Source organism: Gouania willdenowi, chromosome 1, assembly GCF_900634775.1.
Source record: "Gouania willdenowi chromosome 1, fGouWil2.1, whole genome shotgun sequence".
Lineage (NCBI taxonomy): Eukaryota > Metazoa > Chordata > Actinopteri > Blenniiformes > Gobiesocidae > Gouania > Gouania willdenowi.
Genome location: NC_041044.1, coordinates 30,328,742 through 30,346,569, shown reverse-complemented (window position 1 = coordinate 30,346,569; position 17,828 = coordinate 30,328,742). Strand labels below are relative to the sequence as shown.

Genomic DNA, 17,828 nt, shown 5'->3' with positions numbered 1-17,828 from the left:
ACGACAAATCAGGGTTGGGGTTGATTATGTTTTTCAGTTACAAATACGTTTTCAGTTTCCCATGTTCAATTACGATTACAGTGATCAGCATTTTTTCCAATTACAATTACGTTCTCAATTACTAAAGTTCAATTACAATTAATCACAATTACTGATCCCAGGGCTGTACAATTAATCAGATTTTAATTGTGATCGACAATTTTGTTTGTCACCATTAAATTAACCTGATCGTCCGCAATATTTACATTTAAAATGCGCGCTCTGCACTTTATAATAGCGTATTTATTCAGTTAACTTTGGGTACATTTTTAATTCTTGTGTTGATTTAAAAAAAATAAAAATATATTATCATAATTCCATTTTAAAGCTTAATTTTGCACTGTGCACTGTCGTGCAAGAAAAATACATATTTTTTCTCTAATTTGATAAATAATCGTGATTACAATATTGATCAAAATAATCGTGATTATCATTTTGGCCATAATCGTGCAGCTCTAACTGATCCTGAAATAAATAACCTCTTAAAAGTTAACCTTCCTCTTGTGTTAGTTTTCTGTTAGCTTATGGTAACGGGTCCTAAATCAGCTGTAAAATACGCTAAAAACAAACATCTATTATCTAATATCTTTTCTATCTATTAGTAATCTTGTTAGGCTTTCTAATCAATGAAAATATAGGCTTTAGTATTTTTGGTGTGGCTGTCTGAGCCTTTTTTGTGTCACCCTGCCCCTCGATTAATTTTTTTTTTAATGGTCAAATGTGGGAAAGCTTGATATGAAACACATTTTAATAATAGAACTGGAACATGGTTCCCCAGTTTTGCGTTAAATTATAATTGATCATTTCTATAGCATTTTCATGGCAATTACAATAACAGTCAATTATCTAAACTCAATTACAATTGAATTATGATTACGACAGTCACAGATTTTTTAAATTACAATTACAATTATAATCATGCCATAATTGTAAGTAATTACCAATTACGTGATTGACCCCAACACTGCTACAAATTGTTGTGCTGTTTTTAATCGGTCCCAAAGAACCTTTGATTAACGAGTCCCAAAACAGACAAAGTCAAAGCAGAGAATAGTGTTCCAGGCAGTTTCCCAAGTTTCGTCTTTCTTCCTCACATCCTCTTCCTCACACCCTCTTCTCTCCATAGACTGGGAGTCTCCCACCAACTAATTTACATACACGTGCGTAAAGTGTCTTCATCAGCTCTAATCGAATGGCACTGAAGAAGACCTAATGGTGACAGATGTGCACAATTCCCTAATCTGATCTGCTGTCACTTCTGCTATGACATACTCTATATCTTACACACAACAACACACACAGGAATACACACACAACAGGGAGAAAACTGTGGAAGCAGAGAAATCAAATGAAGTTGCAGCTGAGTAATTTGCATTGTAACTTAATATATACCTCCCATTGCACTTGGCTGAAATGCATTATTAACATGTGTGTTATCTGTGCACGTCAGCGTAGGTGTGTGTCTAAGTGTTTGGTTTATAAAACATCTCATTGATATTCCAACAACTATCCAATGCCAGTCTAAAAAAAAAAACAAATAGCAACATAGAAATGACTGAGGTGCATCATATAAAATCCATTTAAAACCAAAAAGCTTTTCTTTCTTAATAAAAGTGAAGGTCACCATTTAGCCACTTTCATCAAAGCTACTCTGTCATTGTTTATAGATGACATTTTCTGATTAAAAATCTTTCTCGAAAATATTGTTGTGTAGCATTTAATTTTTTTTTCTTCTTTTTTTTTACCCCTATTTGGAGATGTGCAAGACCATTAAACACCTATTTGTAAACCTGAGTGCTGGTTAATCTAAACAGAATCAAATGTCATTAATTATTGTGAATCAATGGTTCTTTTTTTCTGTGTGCGTGTATGTTGTGTTTCCTTGCAGTAAAATATACTTCCTATAAAAAAACTAATAAAACTTGGCAATCTCCTGGCAAAGATTACATAACAATCATAGGCAACATATTGCTTTTAGCTGCAGATTTGCTGACAAATACAGTATGAGGTCTTGTGTTGCTAAAAGCTACAGAAAAGGTGACTGTGGATCAGTGGTAGTGTGGGTCGTCCAATAACCAAAGGGTTGGGGGTTCGAATGATTGATGTGAATGACTGGTGTGAATGAATAATGACTTCTGTAACACGCTTAGAGTCTCCTCGAAAAAAAGCACTATATAAATCCAAGCCATTATTATTATAAACATGTGCAATGCAGATCTTAGTTAAGCTGGATTTAAGCCATTGCTGCATGGAAATTGCATTATTGTGCGTCAGTCTATGTGCGATGTCCACTACGTCCCATACCATGTCCAGTATGTCCATTTCCTGCAACCCCTGTAGGCTTGGATAGACTCCAGAATGACTACAAACATTTTGTTCTTTCCTGTATTAATGCTCAGATTGCTTATCCTATATGCTAACGTGAATGTTGATAATGTGGCCCTCGGATCAAACAACACTTTTGCTTCCCTCGTACGATCTCTTCAAGTGCAATGCAAATGCAAACAATTTAAAGTTGCCTTTGTATTTAGAAAAAAACATTTTTACAAATGAAAAAGACTAGGGATGTAACGATTCACTCAACTCCCGATACGATTCGATTCACTATACTGGCTTCACAATGCGATTCTCTCACGATTTATTTTACAAAATGGGACTAGACAAATTTTTTTATTGGGAAAAAAACTAGAAAATACTGTACTATTTTCATTTTATTTTTCATTGTCAAAAGAATTCCTTGATAAACAATTCAAAACAATGCAGTTTAACTAAAAATAAATCTTGAATGAAATAAATAAAGGAATAATACAAATGAAAATGAAGCCTATTAATTTAAATTCTGGTTCTATAATAAACAATGCAAAACTGCATAATAGTTCTTTTTCTTTTAAAAGTGCAACTGAAAATGTATTTTGTGCCTTAACAATTGGACTTTAAAAAAAAAAAAAAACCGTGATTCCACTGATTTACGTCCTATTTGTTTGGACCAGCAGAGGGCGCTGATAATACAGGTGGTTCGGTTGACATGCAGATAATCGTGCAGTGAAGAAGAGAAGCTATGCTAGCAGACAGAACTAATAGAAAAACGTAACTTTTACAGATATTCAAGTAATATTACAGATATTCTTTCGGTGCTAAATGGGTAATGAATCATTTATTAACATATTTAAGAGTAGAAGGCGGCCAGAAAGAAAGTATTAGCAGACTCCGCCCACCGCCTACACTTGTGGATAGTGCCCTCTGCTGGTTAAATACCTATGAATCGATTTTTAACTGCCTTACGATTAATCGTTACATCCCTAAAAAAGACACAATTCTATCAATTTTGGGCCTGTGCTACAAAGCTGGATTTCCTCTTACCACGCTAATTTCTGGGATTTATTTAATGTGTCCTGTATAATGATGGGAGCAGTTTAAGTTTTTGATAAGAGTGGGAGTGTTCATACGTCACACAGGATCTAGACGCTTTGTTCTTCACAACAGCTCCAATCTTTAGAATGCTGGAAACTGAGGACTTGACGACGGCTTGGACGACAGAACGTGACCATGACAAGACAGACTGACAGACAGAGAGTCTGAGCAAGGCAGGCTAATTAGTAGGAGAGGTAATCAGAGGAAAACACAGTCAGGTGTGAAAGCAGGTAACGGAGTGTGGCAGGATGCAGAGACGAGAGACAAAACACGACAGACACAACCAGACCTGTGACACTGACCAATCCCTTGTCTTGGAAATGTATCTATGCATGCTGTTGGCAACACTGACAGCCTCAGCAAGAACGCACTGTCAGTGCTCGATCCTTTCGGATCCTTTCAACGCATGCGCAAAACGCGTCTACATCCGGTCGGCCTATTTTACGGCAGTCCGCGGTTTAACTTTGTCTGTAATCGATATTATTGTGAAAAGGCCTTGATATTCAAATCTATATTGTTCAATAAAAAACATGTAAAAACATGAAAAGGTTGAAACCTTGCTATTTGAAAATAATTAGAAATTATTTTCGATTTTCATTTAATTTTCTATTTGGTTTTTGATTGTCAATGTTGTGTTTTGTATATATTGTCTTGCTATGATTTTTCCTTTTTAGTTTTTTTTAAATTAATTAATAAAAACACCACAAAAACAGTCACATATTTACATGTGTACTAATAAAATATTTAACAAACATTGCATCGTATGGTCAGCTTACAATCAAATATTACGTCCCAGGAGCTCTGTCGTAAAGATTGCGAATGAAGGAAGTGACGTAGTCTACGCGCATGCATTGAAAGGATCTAAAAGGATGAGGCCCGCAAATGTATTGAGTACTGACATGCACCCTGCACTGCTACACAAAGTGGTAGGGGCCCGGTAAAATAATATAAATAAAATAATATAGGCTAAATAAAATACAAATTATATCCACCTTTTATGTATGAGCATATCTTTTGTCCTTTGTTGTGGAACTCCCTCCTAGGCTATTAATGCAGCACTAATGACACGTATGTCATCTCATAGGGGCAAATGTCAAGGGTGTGCAGTTGACCTTTTTTAGAGCCAAAACATCAAGGTCAAGGTCAAAACCAGAATTTTCCATATCTCTACTAATATTATTGTACAAGTTTGATGCTTACATTTATGAAAAGCTCATCTTTATTTAATTGGATCAAAACTGTACGACCTACCAGTAAAAAGATCGATAGGGGTCAAAGTTCATGATGTCACAAAAAAAAAAACCCTTTGACTTTTTTCCCTATAACTTGGCCACAAAGTGAGATACAGTGCTCAGACTGGTACGATTGAACAACACTGCTGTTCAATGTGTGACACTGACCTTGACTCAAGGTCATATGTAAGGTCAAGGTCCATCTTCTGTTTTTCCTGCATTATTACTTTGAATTTATTTAGTAAAAAGAACAAACTTGTCAGCAAACCCAGATAGAGGTTGTCATTTTTGCCAATTTTTTCAATTTTTAATTGGCAAATACGTATTCGCAGGTCTTGCCTTGTTAAATTTAAAATGAATGGACAGAAATGGTTTTTTTTTTTTCATTTTCAGAATATAGCTGCATTTTTTAACTAAAAAATAAAAGGATTAATAAATAATCCAAACTGCATCTTCATTTTCTTCTTCAAGGTTGCTCATTTTGTAACAAAATTAAAATGATAAAGGAAATTACATTTACATTTAAATTTTGAAAAGATGGCCCAGCAAATAGTTACCAAAATTCAATTTGAAAATTAAAACTTAAATGTAATTTCATTTAACACTTTAATTAAGTTACAAAATGAGCAACTTTGAAGAAGAAAATGAAAATGTAGTTTTAATTATTTATCGTTTATTTTATTTATGAGTTAAAAAAATGCCACTATATTTTGAAAATGAAAAAGCATTTATGTTAATCCATTTTAAATCTAATTGTGATACATATATGCTTCCAGTGGTTCAATCTTTCTTTAATCTGGAAAGTCTTATTGAGATTAATAATCAATTGGAAGCAGTTAGGTGTAGGGGACTTGCTCAAGGTCCCACAGTCAATTTGAACCTACTACACTCTGATTACAAGCCCACTTCTGTAACAACTAGGCCACCACTGCCAATAGAGCAATAGTCCAGATCTATGTATCCAGCTTTGTAGTACAGGGCCGTGTCCAAGTTGATTACTTAGCCCACGCATGTAAATGACTTCTTACAGGTCATTAAAAGGTTTTGACTTATCTTATGTAGTCGAATTCTGCTTTAAACATTATTTAAACATTAAACAATCTTCTTCTATTTCAATTCAATTAACTATGTTTGAAACTATGTTATTGGTATAAAATACCTTTAGTATATGTAGCAGCCCTAGATTGAATTTGTCCATTATTTGTCTCAAACCTAGAGTGAGATAACTTGAGGTAAAACAACATTAGTACAACACTGTTTTTGTTTTTTTGTTTATTCATTCATCTGAATTTAAGAAAATCATCTAAACTGCCTGTCATTTTCTTACTTTCCTATTTTGTTGTGTTCTACTACCGCTGTGGGGCCAGACAGCAGCAAAGGTCCTTATTTTTAATTATTTGAGAGCAAAAAAAAAAAATCCTTGGCACTGCAGTTTATCATCATAAAAGTTAGAAGACTAAAGCATTAAATCATCACAAACACATAAATCACTGGTTTTTATAATTAAAACCATTGAAAACCCTTAATTGGAAACGCCAAGAAATAACTTTGTTCCTCCCTGACATCCTTTTTAAAGGTCCGAGAAGCTTCAAACGAGGGTAATACAAACAACAAGAGGGCATACCACATGGACATAAACAATAGCCATGTCATGAAGTGTCCTCATGTAGTTATTTAAGGACTGCAACCGCAGATCTCAGTGGGATGGAGGGATTTTAAAGGTAGACAAGCCAATCTATCTGCTACATAGTGAGCTTTAAGCTGAGAAGGGTTTGAAATGGGCCATAGGAGATGGTTCATCGAAAAGAAGGGGGAGATTTGGATTAGCTGCATGGAGGTGGCACTCCGCAGCACATGGAAGATCTTTACAATCCAACCGATGAAGGAAAACACTCTCTGGGATTAGCAGTTAGCGATAGCCCTCTCTTCTGTGAACCCAGTCCCACTGCTTCTAAACAGTGCTTGTGTCAGAAGCAATGCCAGCTTGTTTCTCTGTGTGGAAGAGAGACAGTGTGTGTGTGTTGGTGTGCTACTTGTGTGAAGTGTGTGTTTGGGTCAGGGCTGGAAGAGGTGCCAGATAGATGTTGGGGGTTCAAACAGATGGGAGACAGGCATCTGGACAGCTGGCATTCACTGGCTTTCCAAAACCCTTTACAACAACCACCTCTTTGCTATATCCCCATTCTGTCATCTCCCTTTGCATACTTCTATTTTCCCTTTTTTTTTCCTTGTGTAGTCTTAAGCCTGGCAAGAAGATCTGTAATACAAAAACAATTTGAATATATCCCAATGCATTAGAGGGATTTATGAAAAAAAAAAAAAAAAAAAGAATTGGGGACAAGCAAAAACGTTGTAAATGTTTTGGAGATGAATTCCTGCATAAAAGCCAATAAAAGTTTTTAATCCGTCAACACAAGCGCTTTGTGTCTTCATGTGTGTGTGTGTGTGTGTGTGTCAGTGTGTATAATGCCAACACAACACTAGCAGATTTAACTAGGTCAGGCATTTCTATTTGATGAGCACCTTACCGGTTAATGTCAGGCTTCCTTTTGCATACTCTTTTCTTCTCTGCCTCATTTCTAGATTCGAGTCAGTGTAGCTCATTATATTGAAGCATTTCACCAAAACCATCTATTCATTTACATTTGTGTATCCAAGGTACTTATGATTGCTTTGGCCCTGACTATGCATATGCTAAATTCTATTTGGCAGGCCCTCAAGGATTCTGAATTTCGGTGATTGCTGCGACTGCAGCAGTGGAAGGAAACACATGGCATTGGGCCACACACTCTGAGATTATTTGAACTAAAAAAACAAGAGAAGTAACATAAAATGACAATTGAACAAATTAGCTATTTACTTAATGTTTGTAAATATTGCTTTCTTTTAAGTGTTCATTACAATGTTTTGTAATTACTGTGATGTACGAACTGTTATAAAAACTTAATGAGGAATATTCCCATTCCATTTCACGTTTTCCTACAAAATAAGTGTAAAACGTAAAGATCCCTGCTGGGCTCACTGTGATCATTCCCCCTCACTCTGATCAGACAAATGACAGGGAGCAGATGTCAGGATGCCCCCATGCTGGAAGTATTATCCAACTAGGCACAATTTCCCTAAATGTCATTTGTTTGTTCTATCTACCACCTGCAAGTTTGTTTCTTTTTCTTTTTTTTTTTTTTTTAATTATAAAAGACATTACCAACATCTAAAAATTCACATTAAGCGTGTGTGTTAACCTAATATCATTATGCAGAGAAAATAAAATTGAAAAACTTTGAGGAAGAAAATCCAAACTTCCCAGCATGTGCTTCTTTATCTCTTCAGATGAAATTGTTAAATGACTGGATCAGACATTACAAACTTCAACAATAACTTTTGTTTCATTTTTACCTCAGGGGTTATACACGCAGATGTGCTCAAAAGCACACCATGCCCAAATGCACACAGAAATACACAAATGGTGGTAGACAGACATGTTAAAACATGCTTATTTGGCATTATTTTTTATTCATACAACTCTCAGAGCTCTCACTAAGACAGATGTTTAAACAGACGTTACAGAATTTATTATTATGGGCCTAAAGGCAATGTGCTGCTTTATGGTTTATTTTGCTACATTAAGTATTTGGCTCGCTAAACTAACCCAAGGAGGGAAAAAGGAGAAAACATTTCCACTGTGTCATTTGCAACAATGCCCCAATCCAATATTAATATCAGCAAAACACGGGTATCGGATTATATGAACCTGCCTTTAAATCTACGATATAAGGCACTCCGATTCATTAATGTTTTATTGGATTTATAGAGGTTATATTTTCAGTGTCTTCTAATCTGCTTTTCAACTGTAGAATCTGCTTTTGTTTGAGCTAAAAAGTGGGTTTTTTACACTTTAAAGAAAGAAAATATATATTTTTTGATTGGATTTATTTAGGGTTTTATTTTATTGAAGAATATGCTCATGTTAATCAAGTTTGCACTTCTTCTGTCTCGTCATCTTCCCTGCTTTTTCCTGTGTAAGGTTGCAGGGGATGCTGGAGCCCAGGGATTCTCAACTGGTGGGTCGGGACCCAAAAGTGGGTCGCAGCTGTACTGGGTGGAGTAGCGGATAGTGTCAAAGTAAATAAACTACGTAATGCCTCTCAAGTTGGACTTGTCTTTTATTTTGAAAGAAATTTTCTTTTGACAGGCAGTGAAATGCATGTTGCACAGGAAAACATATAGATTTGTTAAAAAAAAAAAAAAAAAGATTATAAATGTGTTTTGGTGGGTTGAATTATAATAAAAAGTGGGTCGCAATTAATGTATGCAACCATGGTTAATAATAATGGCTCAGTTTTCACCTACTGTTACTGACTAATCTTTTCTAAGTAATATCGCTTGATCAAGCCTTTTCTAACATTCCACACTACACAATAAGTAATACAGTATGTATGATTCATGCTGATATTTTATAGGATTGATATCAGTATCAGTCTATTAGCAAGACTGCTCTATTGGTATCCATCCATCCTTTCCATGTATCTACTTTCTATACCCACCAAGTCTTCAGTCACAAAGACATCAGACACCTAAATGTGAAAAAATTAGTGCTATCAGTGATTTAGAATTATTAATCATGATTAATCGCATGTTAATCATTTTTCTTCTTCTTCTGAATCTCCGTGTATTGTCGTTGCAATATAATGGAACGGCATAAGCAACTCTGTTTCCAGTAAATGTATTGTGAAAAACAAATATTCATTTAAAAGTGCTACTTTTAAATGAATATTTCCTTTACAAGGAAGCAGATATCTATTACTTTTTGAATTTGTAATAAACCAAGTCATTTGTAGCCACTGCTAAGTCAGTGCTAAGCTAGCTATCCCCAATGTGTGAGCCAAACTACAAAGTCATAACAACTAGGGATGGGAATTGATAAGAATTTAGCGATTCCGATTCCATTATCGATACTGCTTATCGATTCGATTCCTTATCAATTCTCTTATTGATTCTCATTGGGTGAGGGAATCAAATAATACAAATGGATTTGTTTGCTTCAACTCTTTATTATATTATCTTTGTGTCTTTAATTTCCTGCAGGAATATAAACTCTCTTTTAATCCATCAGGTATAGATTGTTTTTACTGGATAATAATATATACAGAAGTGCTATATAAAGTTGATGAATTATTATTATTATTATTATTATTATTATTATTACAACAAATGACACATTTTGGCTACAGACATTTGAGAATATTTACAGTGCTCCTTTTGAACTTGAACAACTTGATCTAAAACTAATTCAGACATAAAGCAAATAATTCTTCTGTAAAAAATAACATATGCACCAAAATTACAGCTGCACTTATTGTTATGTACTGTATTTAAACGGTAAAGCTTAGTTTAGCCTTTGTTTACATTTCTATAAATGGACCTTCAGAGACGCCGTCCCCGTTGTTACATGTGACGTCATCAGCCGTGTGTGAACCAGTGTGAAAGAGCAAACTAAAGACAACGATCAGTACCAGTCCGTCTCCCGTGTCTGATTACTTGTTATGAGGACATAAAGCTGGTGACGAGGTGTGTGTTCTTGCTGAAGTTTGTTGAACTTTTACGGGAGTGTACAGAACCCGTAAGTGAGTAGCGTAGCCACAAGAGACGCTACAAACACAGCACGGAGGACAGCACAGCTGTGGGTGGAGGCGGTGGATTCTCCGCGGTGGAACAGCAAAACAACTATAATGGTGGAAGAAGCTTCACTTGTTGCTAGCATAAAAGCACAGTGTACAGGACCTGGAGGAGTGTATTTGCCACACGTAAGAGGAACTGATAAAACAGAATCTGCAGGCAAGCAAACACACAATTCCGAGAAATTGAATTACTGGGAACTGGTTCGCAGAAAAAAAAACGGTTTTCGATTCCCATCCCTAATAACAACATGATCAAGTATATATGATCTTTAATGTTTTTAACCAGCAAACAGCAGAGCATTCAAATGGCTAATGCTCCACACTGCTAATGGCTGAGACCATAGTTTGAGACTTGCGTGTGAACATCCTGAAACTAGTCGTCCTCAAAATCTATCGTGCCCCCACCCTCAGTGACTGCTTTAGACAAAGGTCTGTGTTGTTGGCTTCTGTATGGTAAAAACTCAGTTTATAACTGAGTCTCAGTCGTGGCTCGTGTCTGCAGGTAGTTGCAAAAGCAATGGTCGTATATTCCTTTACTGACACACACTGGACGCTGCACTTCAACGCCGATCACACACTTTGCAACACACGAGAGAGAGAGCGAACAACAGAAACTGCACTTTCCAGACATGATAGGTCTTCACTTCCCATAATGCATCATAATTTAAGGTGGCACCAAACCTGCAATGATATGAACTGACCTCTAATAAACTACAGATGCCATTACAAAAAAAGGAATAAAACATTATCAGCAACAGCTTTAGAAATAACGTAAAAAAGTAAACACAAATTTCTCACATCTTAGAAGGACGAAATTCTGAGCCAAGAAATCAAGTCAGTCTGATGGCAGCAGTTCCATGTTCAAAGCCAACGTTACCTTTTGATAGATAGGTACTGTATCTCAAGGATGCTGTTCTTTGAGTGCTGCACAGTGCACAATGTAGAATAGTGCCTCTGGCTCTGAATGTGCTTAATGGATCGACAATTACATGTGAGTAAGTGCCAGTTAAACTAAGATGACAACACAGTCGAAAACAACTTGGGGAGAAAAGGAGCCAGAATGAATGAAACAGATTCAGGAAGGAATACAAATAGAACAAATATTGATCAATGACTTAAGGCTAGGAGGGAGTGAGGAGGAGGAAGGTGGAAGGGAAGAAAGAAACGTCGAGGTGATAAAGATGAGGATCTGACAGCACCTTTACAACCACAGTGTAAAAAAAAAAGAAGGGATCTACACAGAGAATTAAAAAACACAAGCGGTGACGCTTCCATGGTTGATGGGAGTTTTTGACGGGTATCATCCCTCATTTTGAGGAATGTCATCGGTGGGGTGCCTCCTGTGAATCATTTTAATAGAGGGAATACAGCTGTGTGTGAGTTAGGGAAGAGTGAGAGTGCAGACAGTACGGGGTGTAATGTATTGTTTGTCACCAGATGAACTCGTGGGGTGAGACTAATGAAGGAAGAAGGGTGGCATTTTAATTGGTCTCCTCTTTCTGTGTGGCTCTTTATTTTTCTTGTGAGGGGAGGCAGATTGAAGGTTGGCTTTAGAGAGGGGAAGGAGACAAAGACATTGCACACACCTTGTCAAACTAACTGACTAATAACACTGGTTAAAGCCAAATGCAGTTCTGCAGAAATGACCAGGTAGATACAATCGGGTGAGTGTGAGTGAAAGAACATGAACAAAACACGCACAACTCCATGCACCAGGAATTCCCCATTTCTCATGAACACTAACATTTTTAACGTAGAACCTGAGTGGATGTCCTCGAACTGTTCAACGTGACATGACATCTGTCATTAGCATGAATAAGGTGTCATGAAAGCTGTCATTAAAGGGCCGCTAAATCAACTTTTCTGTGCTTTAAACATCATAAAGTACAATATGGGCTTCATAAACATGCACAAAGTGTTTTTTTCATTGATTCCCTCAATCGTTAGTTAGAGGGTGATTTGCTCCTTTCTAACTGCAGGGTGAGCCCAAACACCTCGCTCTAATTTGATGACAGGTTCCCAATTTGATGACAAATTTGACGCAGCACTGAGCTGGAGAAGCCGCACCTCCAGGAAGCTCTCTGCCGTGGTTGACATGTAAACAGACACGCCCACAAAGGTGAGCATTTCAGCGTCCTTCGTGCAGTGCTATGTATGTATTTTCCACAGTCTATGGATGTACAGGTGAACGCCCCGCCCCCACGCTCTGTCTCCTGTTTATAAAGCAGCATGAGCTCGGCCACGGAGTGGGTGGAATGAGGGCGAACCGTCCTCTGGCCCTACGTCACCGTGCGGGGAGGAGGAAATCAGTGTCCCACCTATAGACATGCCCACTCATGAATACGCATAAGTATGATGCAAATTAGCCTGTTTGTGTAGAGTTGCTCAGGAAGAGACAGAGGCTAAAACTCTGGAAAACAGATGAGTTTGGGAAAATAAACCTCAAATACTATGTTTTTGGGGTTCTTAGAACAAATGGAGATAGATGAAAAATAGCATGACATGGGACCTTTAAGTGTCGTTTGTTACCCTAACCCTAAACTTAACCCTAATCTGAACCCTAACCCCACTAGATCCCTCCACCCAATCCAAAAAATGCCCACATAGCTCCAAAGGTGTCATCATTTAGCAAACAACACTTAATGACAGCCTTCATAACCCCTTATTCATGCTAATGACAGATAATGACAGCGTGATTTAAAGAACCATGTAAAGTGTTACCAAGTTGCTGTTTGCAATGTTGGGAAGGATTTTGGCCAGCAAGACCTCCTCTAAACTTCACCCCCTTCTCCCAATCCCGTACGCTCCCGTCCAAAACCATGCCCTCACAAGTTTGAACATGCATCTGATGTAAAAATGATTTCTTATGAAACGAAATAAAGTCCAACAGAAAGACAGCAACCTTTGCATCACTTTACAGGCTCTTCAGATGCTTAATTTGTGCTCGATTTTTCCGGAAATGTTGTCACAGAGGGAGCTGTAGGCAGGACGAGACATGAATTAATCTGATTGGTTCTTTCCATGCGGATCGAATGACAGGGATTTTACAGAATTACAGCTGCTACAGATATCTTCTTCTCTATCCTTTTGCTGAATTCATAAAGTATTGACCACTCTCAGGACCGAAGGATCATCTCATCCAAGATCACTAAAGATGAGAACAAATTATTCCTAACAATGTTGATGAAGCATTCATACTACGTTTTCAGATCTGATTCGCAATGTTTTTGTTCTTGCAATCATGCAACAATGTGCATTGAAAAAGAAATCAAGCATTCAAAAGTCAATAATCTTTGAAAAAAGTTAAAAGCTATAACCATTAAATCTGTCTTGAAATCTTTTTCCAAATAATATCAACTTTAAAAGGTTTTCTTGAAACTATTATTCACACAACCCTCAAATTATTTTTTTAAATATGAAGCAAATTATGTTTTGGGAATTTAAAAAAAAACAATAAACTGAAGAAAAACAGTAACACCTAAAGTTTTATACATAAGGCTGACATTATCTGTCACAAAAATGAATAAGGTATCATGTCATTAAATTTTGTTCGGGTTAGGGTTATGGTTATGGTTATGGTTAAGGTTAAGGTTAAGGTTAAGGTTAAGGTTATGGTTATGGTTATGGTTATGGTTATGGTCATTGTTATGGTTATGGTTATGGTTATGGTTATGGTTATGGTTATGGTTATGGTTAAGGTTAAGGTTAAGGTTATGGTTAAGGTTATGGTTAGGTTAGGTTAGGTTATGGTTATGGTTATGGTTATGGTTATGGTTATGGTCATTGTTAAGGTTAAGTTTAAGGTTATAGTTATAGTTATAGTTATGGTTATGGTTATGGTTAGGGTTATGGTTATGGTTAGGGTTAAGGTTAAGGCTAAGGTTATGGTAAGGGTAACAAACAACACTTAATGACAGTCTTCATGACACGTGATTCATGCTAATGACAGGTGTCATGTCATAATAATGTCAGCGTAATGTCATTAAAACTTCAAGTAAAGTGTTACAGAAAAAAATCAGTTCAAGCTTATTTTCTAAATCAGAAAATGTAATGGACAGTATATGAGTCACCCTTTTAAAGAACAAATACAGGTTTGTACACCCAGATAGTTCATTTTAAATGTATTATCGATGACTCACACATTTTCCACCTGCCACACTGTAGCTAATGAGGCTCCCAGTAAACATGAATCAATATCTAACACTTTTGTGTGAATGTAGAGGCTTTACACGTGTCTCTGTGTTGAGCAGTTTGAATAAGACTAGTTGCTGTTGCATCTCAACTGGAAGTTTTCCATAAGTGAGAAAAGAGCTGCAACAAAATGATCTCACTATACTCCTCTCCTCTGCTTTCCCTTAAGCATTTTGTTTCTCAGAAATCCCTAAGTTAGCTTCAAGCTCTCTCCCTAGGCACCATACCCCTTCTCCATTCAGGTTTTCCTTTCCTCATTTCCTCGAATTTCCCTTTCTATTGTTTTCCAGCTGCTGAAGGAAACAGTTATTGGGCAGAAATGTTAAATAAGAGTCAGGGTTTTATTTTTCCTGACCCTCTCTGTCTCCGCATCTCACTCTTCAATGTCCCTTCATCTCATTTACCAGGGCACTGTATCATCCTCATGTATAGTTATGCCATAAATCTGGAAATTCAGAAAGACTTAAAATGAAAACTTCAACTAGAGAGCACCTGTGTGCTCATTTAAAGAGCACAGTGTGTGTGTGTGTGTGTGTGTGTGTGTGTGTGTGTGTGTGTGTGTGTGTGTGTGTGTGTGTGCTTGTGCTTCCATGCCAGAGTAAGTGCGTGTGCGGATGAATATTTTCTTCTTTATCCTTTTTGGATATAAGTATCTTTTTTATATTCAAGGCTGGAATTCCTTTTTACTTCACCACCCACTGCATTTCTGATTTCGCTGCCATCTCTAGCCTTATTCCCACCACCGACAGGCAGGTAGCTCATTTTTGTCAGTGGCTGACAGGAAAGCTGCGAGTGACACTAAAGAGTGCTTCATGAAACAATCGGAAAGGAATACATACGCTCAGTTTTGCCCTGTTGCAGGAGTTAGGAGGTAATGCATGAAACCACAAAAAGGCTTTGAAGTAATATTTGTAAAACCCTAATACTGCACAAAAAACATAGACGCATACACTTCTGCACGCCAGAACCCACTAAAATACACCTTTTGTTCTTTTCACTTCTTTTGCAAAGTCAAAACACAGCAAAGGAAAGGAGGTTTCAAACGAAATGCCTCAATATTTAGATCCTTTTCCCAGTCTTCAGTAAATGTGGAAAGTGGTTCTACTTGTAGATAATTATATTGAGGAAAAAAAAATATTCCAATGTTTACAAATAATCTTTCTGTGTGCATGTGGAAGAGTGAGGCTGTCTGTATGTGTTTGCTCGTGCAAGCGTATGTGTTGAAATTAAAGCCGTCTTAAGAGGCGGGCTGCACGGCTGACTCTCTTTTAGTTTCCCTCAGACTAAGAACGTGGGAAAAGACGAATAAATGCCATTCATCTGTTCATTTGCTCCTCTCTCTAACCCCTCCTCTTTTATACCACATATTTGTTCCTTTAAATGGCCTCATGTGGTTAAGCCTCCATTTCAATATGTGTCTTCTTATTTTACCCCACAATCACTGAGAGGCGACACACAAGTTACAACAAGTTGTCTTCTTTGGTGCTCCCATTGTTAGCCTAATATACAATGAAACACATCTGTGGAATGATGGTATGGTGAGGATAACATAAAGAAATTTCTAAGAGGATGACACTGAATAGAAAAATCAAACCATGCATAGAAAATAGATCCTGTCTATCTCTTTATTAGCACTGATGTACCTGTGATTCTCACAAACCCTCATACCTTCACATCCTTGGAGTTCATGCGCGTCCCTTCCTTGCCGACAAAAATGTCGTCTATATCCACCAATATGTGCCGATCCAGACCCAGGGTGAGCTTTCTGTCTGTGAGGTAGGCAATTGCATCAACCAGGATGAGTCTGTGCAGCCAGTAGCCAAGTCCCTGGCCAAACAACACTCTCCTCACTCCATCGTAGAGTCCCATGTCCTGAACCACTGTTGCCTGGAGGCCCAGGCTGAAGCCAGGACCTGCGTTATCTCCACTGCCTGCCCCTGCTCCGTCCTTGGCCCGTGCATGCAACACAGCTTGGTAGGTTGTGTGATTAGAAGAGAATGTTGTCCAATCCTCCCCAGGTAAGGCCCCTCGATCTGTACCGGGTTTGGTAAGGCGTAGGAGAGGGGAGCTTGACACCACACAACAGTCCCAAAGTGCCTGGTTGGTCCTGAGTACCAGCGGTAGGCCTCTGAATTTCAAAATGGCCGGAGAGTTCTCTGTGGAGCGGTAAAAGCCTATGATTCCAACTCTGTACTCAGTACAATACTGATGCAACAGCTGTCTGTTCCACGTGTCTGCATGTGCATACTTCAATAAGTTCTCATAAATGATCAGTGAATAACGTCCGCGACCTTTTTCTGTTAGCGGCGGAAGGTCGCCTTTTCCTGAGGCAATCTCCATGCGGAACTGAAAATGTGCTGACTCCAGTATAGCCACAATATCCTGACCCAGCTGGGAGTACTGGGACTCTACCAGCACAAGCACCCCTGGGTCTGTGTGCACATTTGTATGTGGAGGGTTAGGGGGGTAGGGATAGGGAAGGTGACGGTATGGGGACAGAGAAAGTGGCTGCGAACAGGCCGGCTCAGCTGATTGTCCAAGATGCATGGACGGGGAAGAGTTTGTGAAAAGAAAGTAAGCAGAAAGGAGGAGGGAGAGGAGGCAGCAGGAGGCCAGTAAGAGCAGGAGCCTCCGTAAGTGCCGCCGGATCCGCACGGCCACCGTCATAGTGAACTGGGAAAGTGGTGTGTACAGATGATCGGGGCTTCGTTTTGTTTCCTGTAGCCTTGAGAGTATTTGCAAGTGTTTAGAGCTTTAAAAGATCCCGAGAGATTGTCGACGTCCGTGAGAGAGGAACCCCACTCAGGTGTGTTTCATGTCACCATGGCAATTACAGAAAGACGTTGGGTTGGATGTTGGGAAACTAAAATCTTGAGTGTGAAAGTTTAACAGAGGTAGAGTCCTTTCGATCTTCATAAAAGCATCACATGCATTGAGAGAGCGAGCGATTGAATTTTTCTGTAAAGAAAAGTTAAAAAAGAAAGAGACAAAAAGGAAAAGTCAATTTTGGGAGCAAGGTTGAGTGTTATGAGTGTGTGTGTGTGTGTGTGTGTGTGTGTGTGTGTGTGTGTGTGTGTGTGTGTGTGTGTGTGTGTGTGTGTGTGTGTGTGTGTGTGTGTGTGAGGACACATCTGGTAATGACAGAACTGCTTGAAAACAAGTTACATCCTTAGGGCTTAACCACCCTCTGGCACACACACACACACACACACACACACACACATGCACACACACACACACAAAAATGACATCACTGATAAAAACACAAACAAAGTCA

At 38.0% G+C, this 17,828-nt stretch overlaps 1 protein-coding gene across 2 annotated transcripts in view; it reads right to left on the bottom strand.

The window, feature by feature from the left end:
- ndst3 (N-deacetylase/N-sulfotransferase (heparan glucosaminyl) 3) overlaps positions 1-17,828 on the bottom strand; it is a 72,728-nt gene that overhangs the window by 53,089 nt on the left and 1,811 nt on the right. For both annotated transcript variants that reach the window (XM_028472258.1, XM_028472172.1), the window contains exon 2: positions 16,220-17,509. In XM_028472258.1, coding sequence (XP_028328059.1) covers positions 16,220-17,218 — 999 coding nt within the window. In that variant the 5' untranslated portion in view covers positions 17,219-17,509. The remainder of the gene's footprint in view (positions 1-16,219; positions 17,510-17,828) is intronic.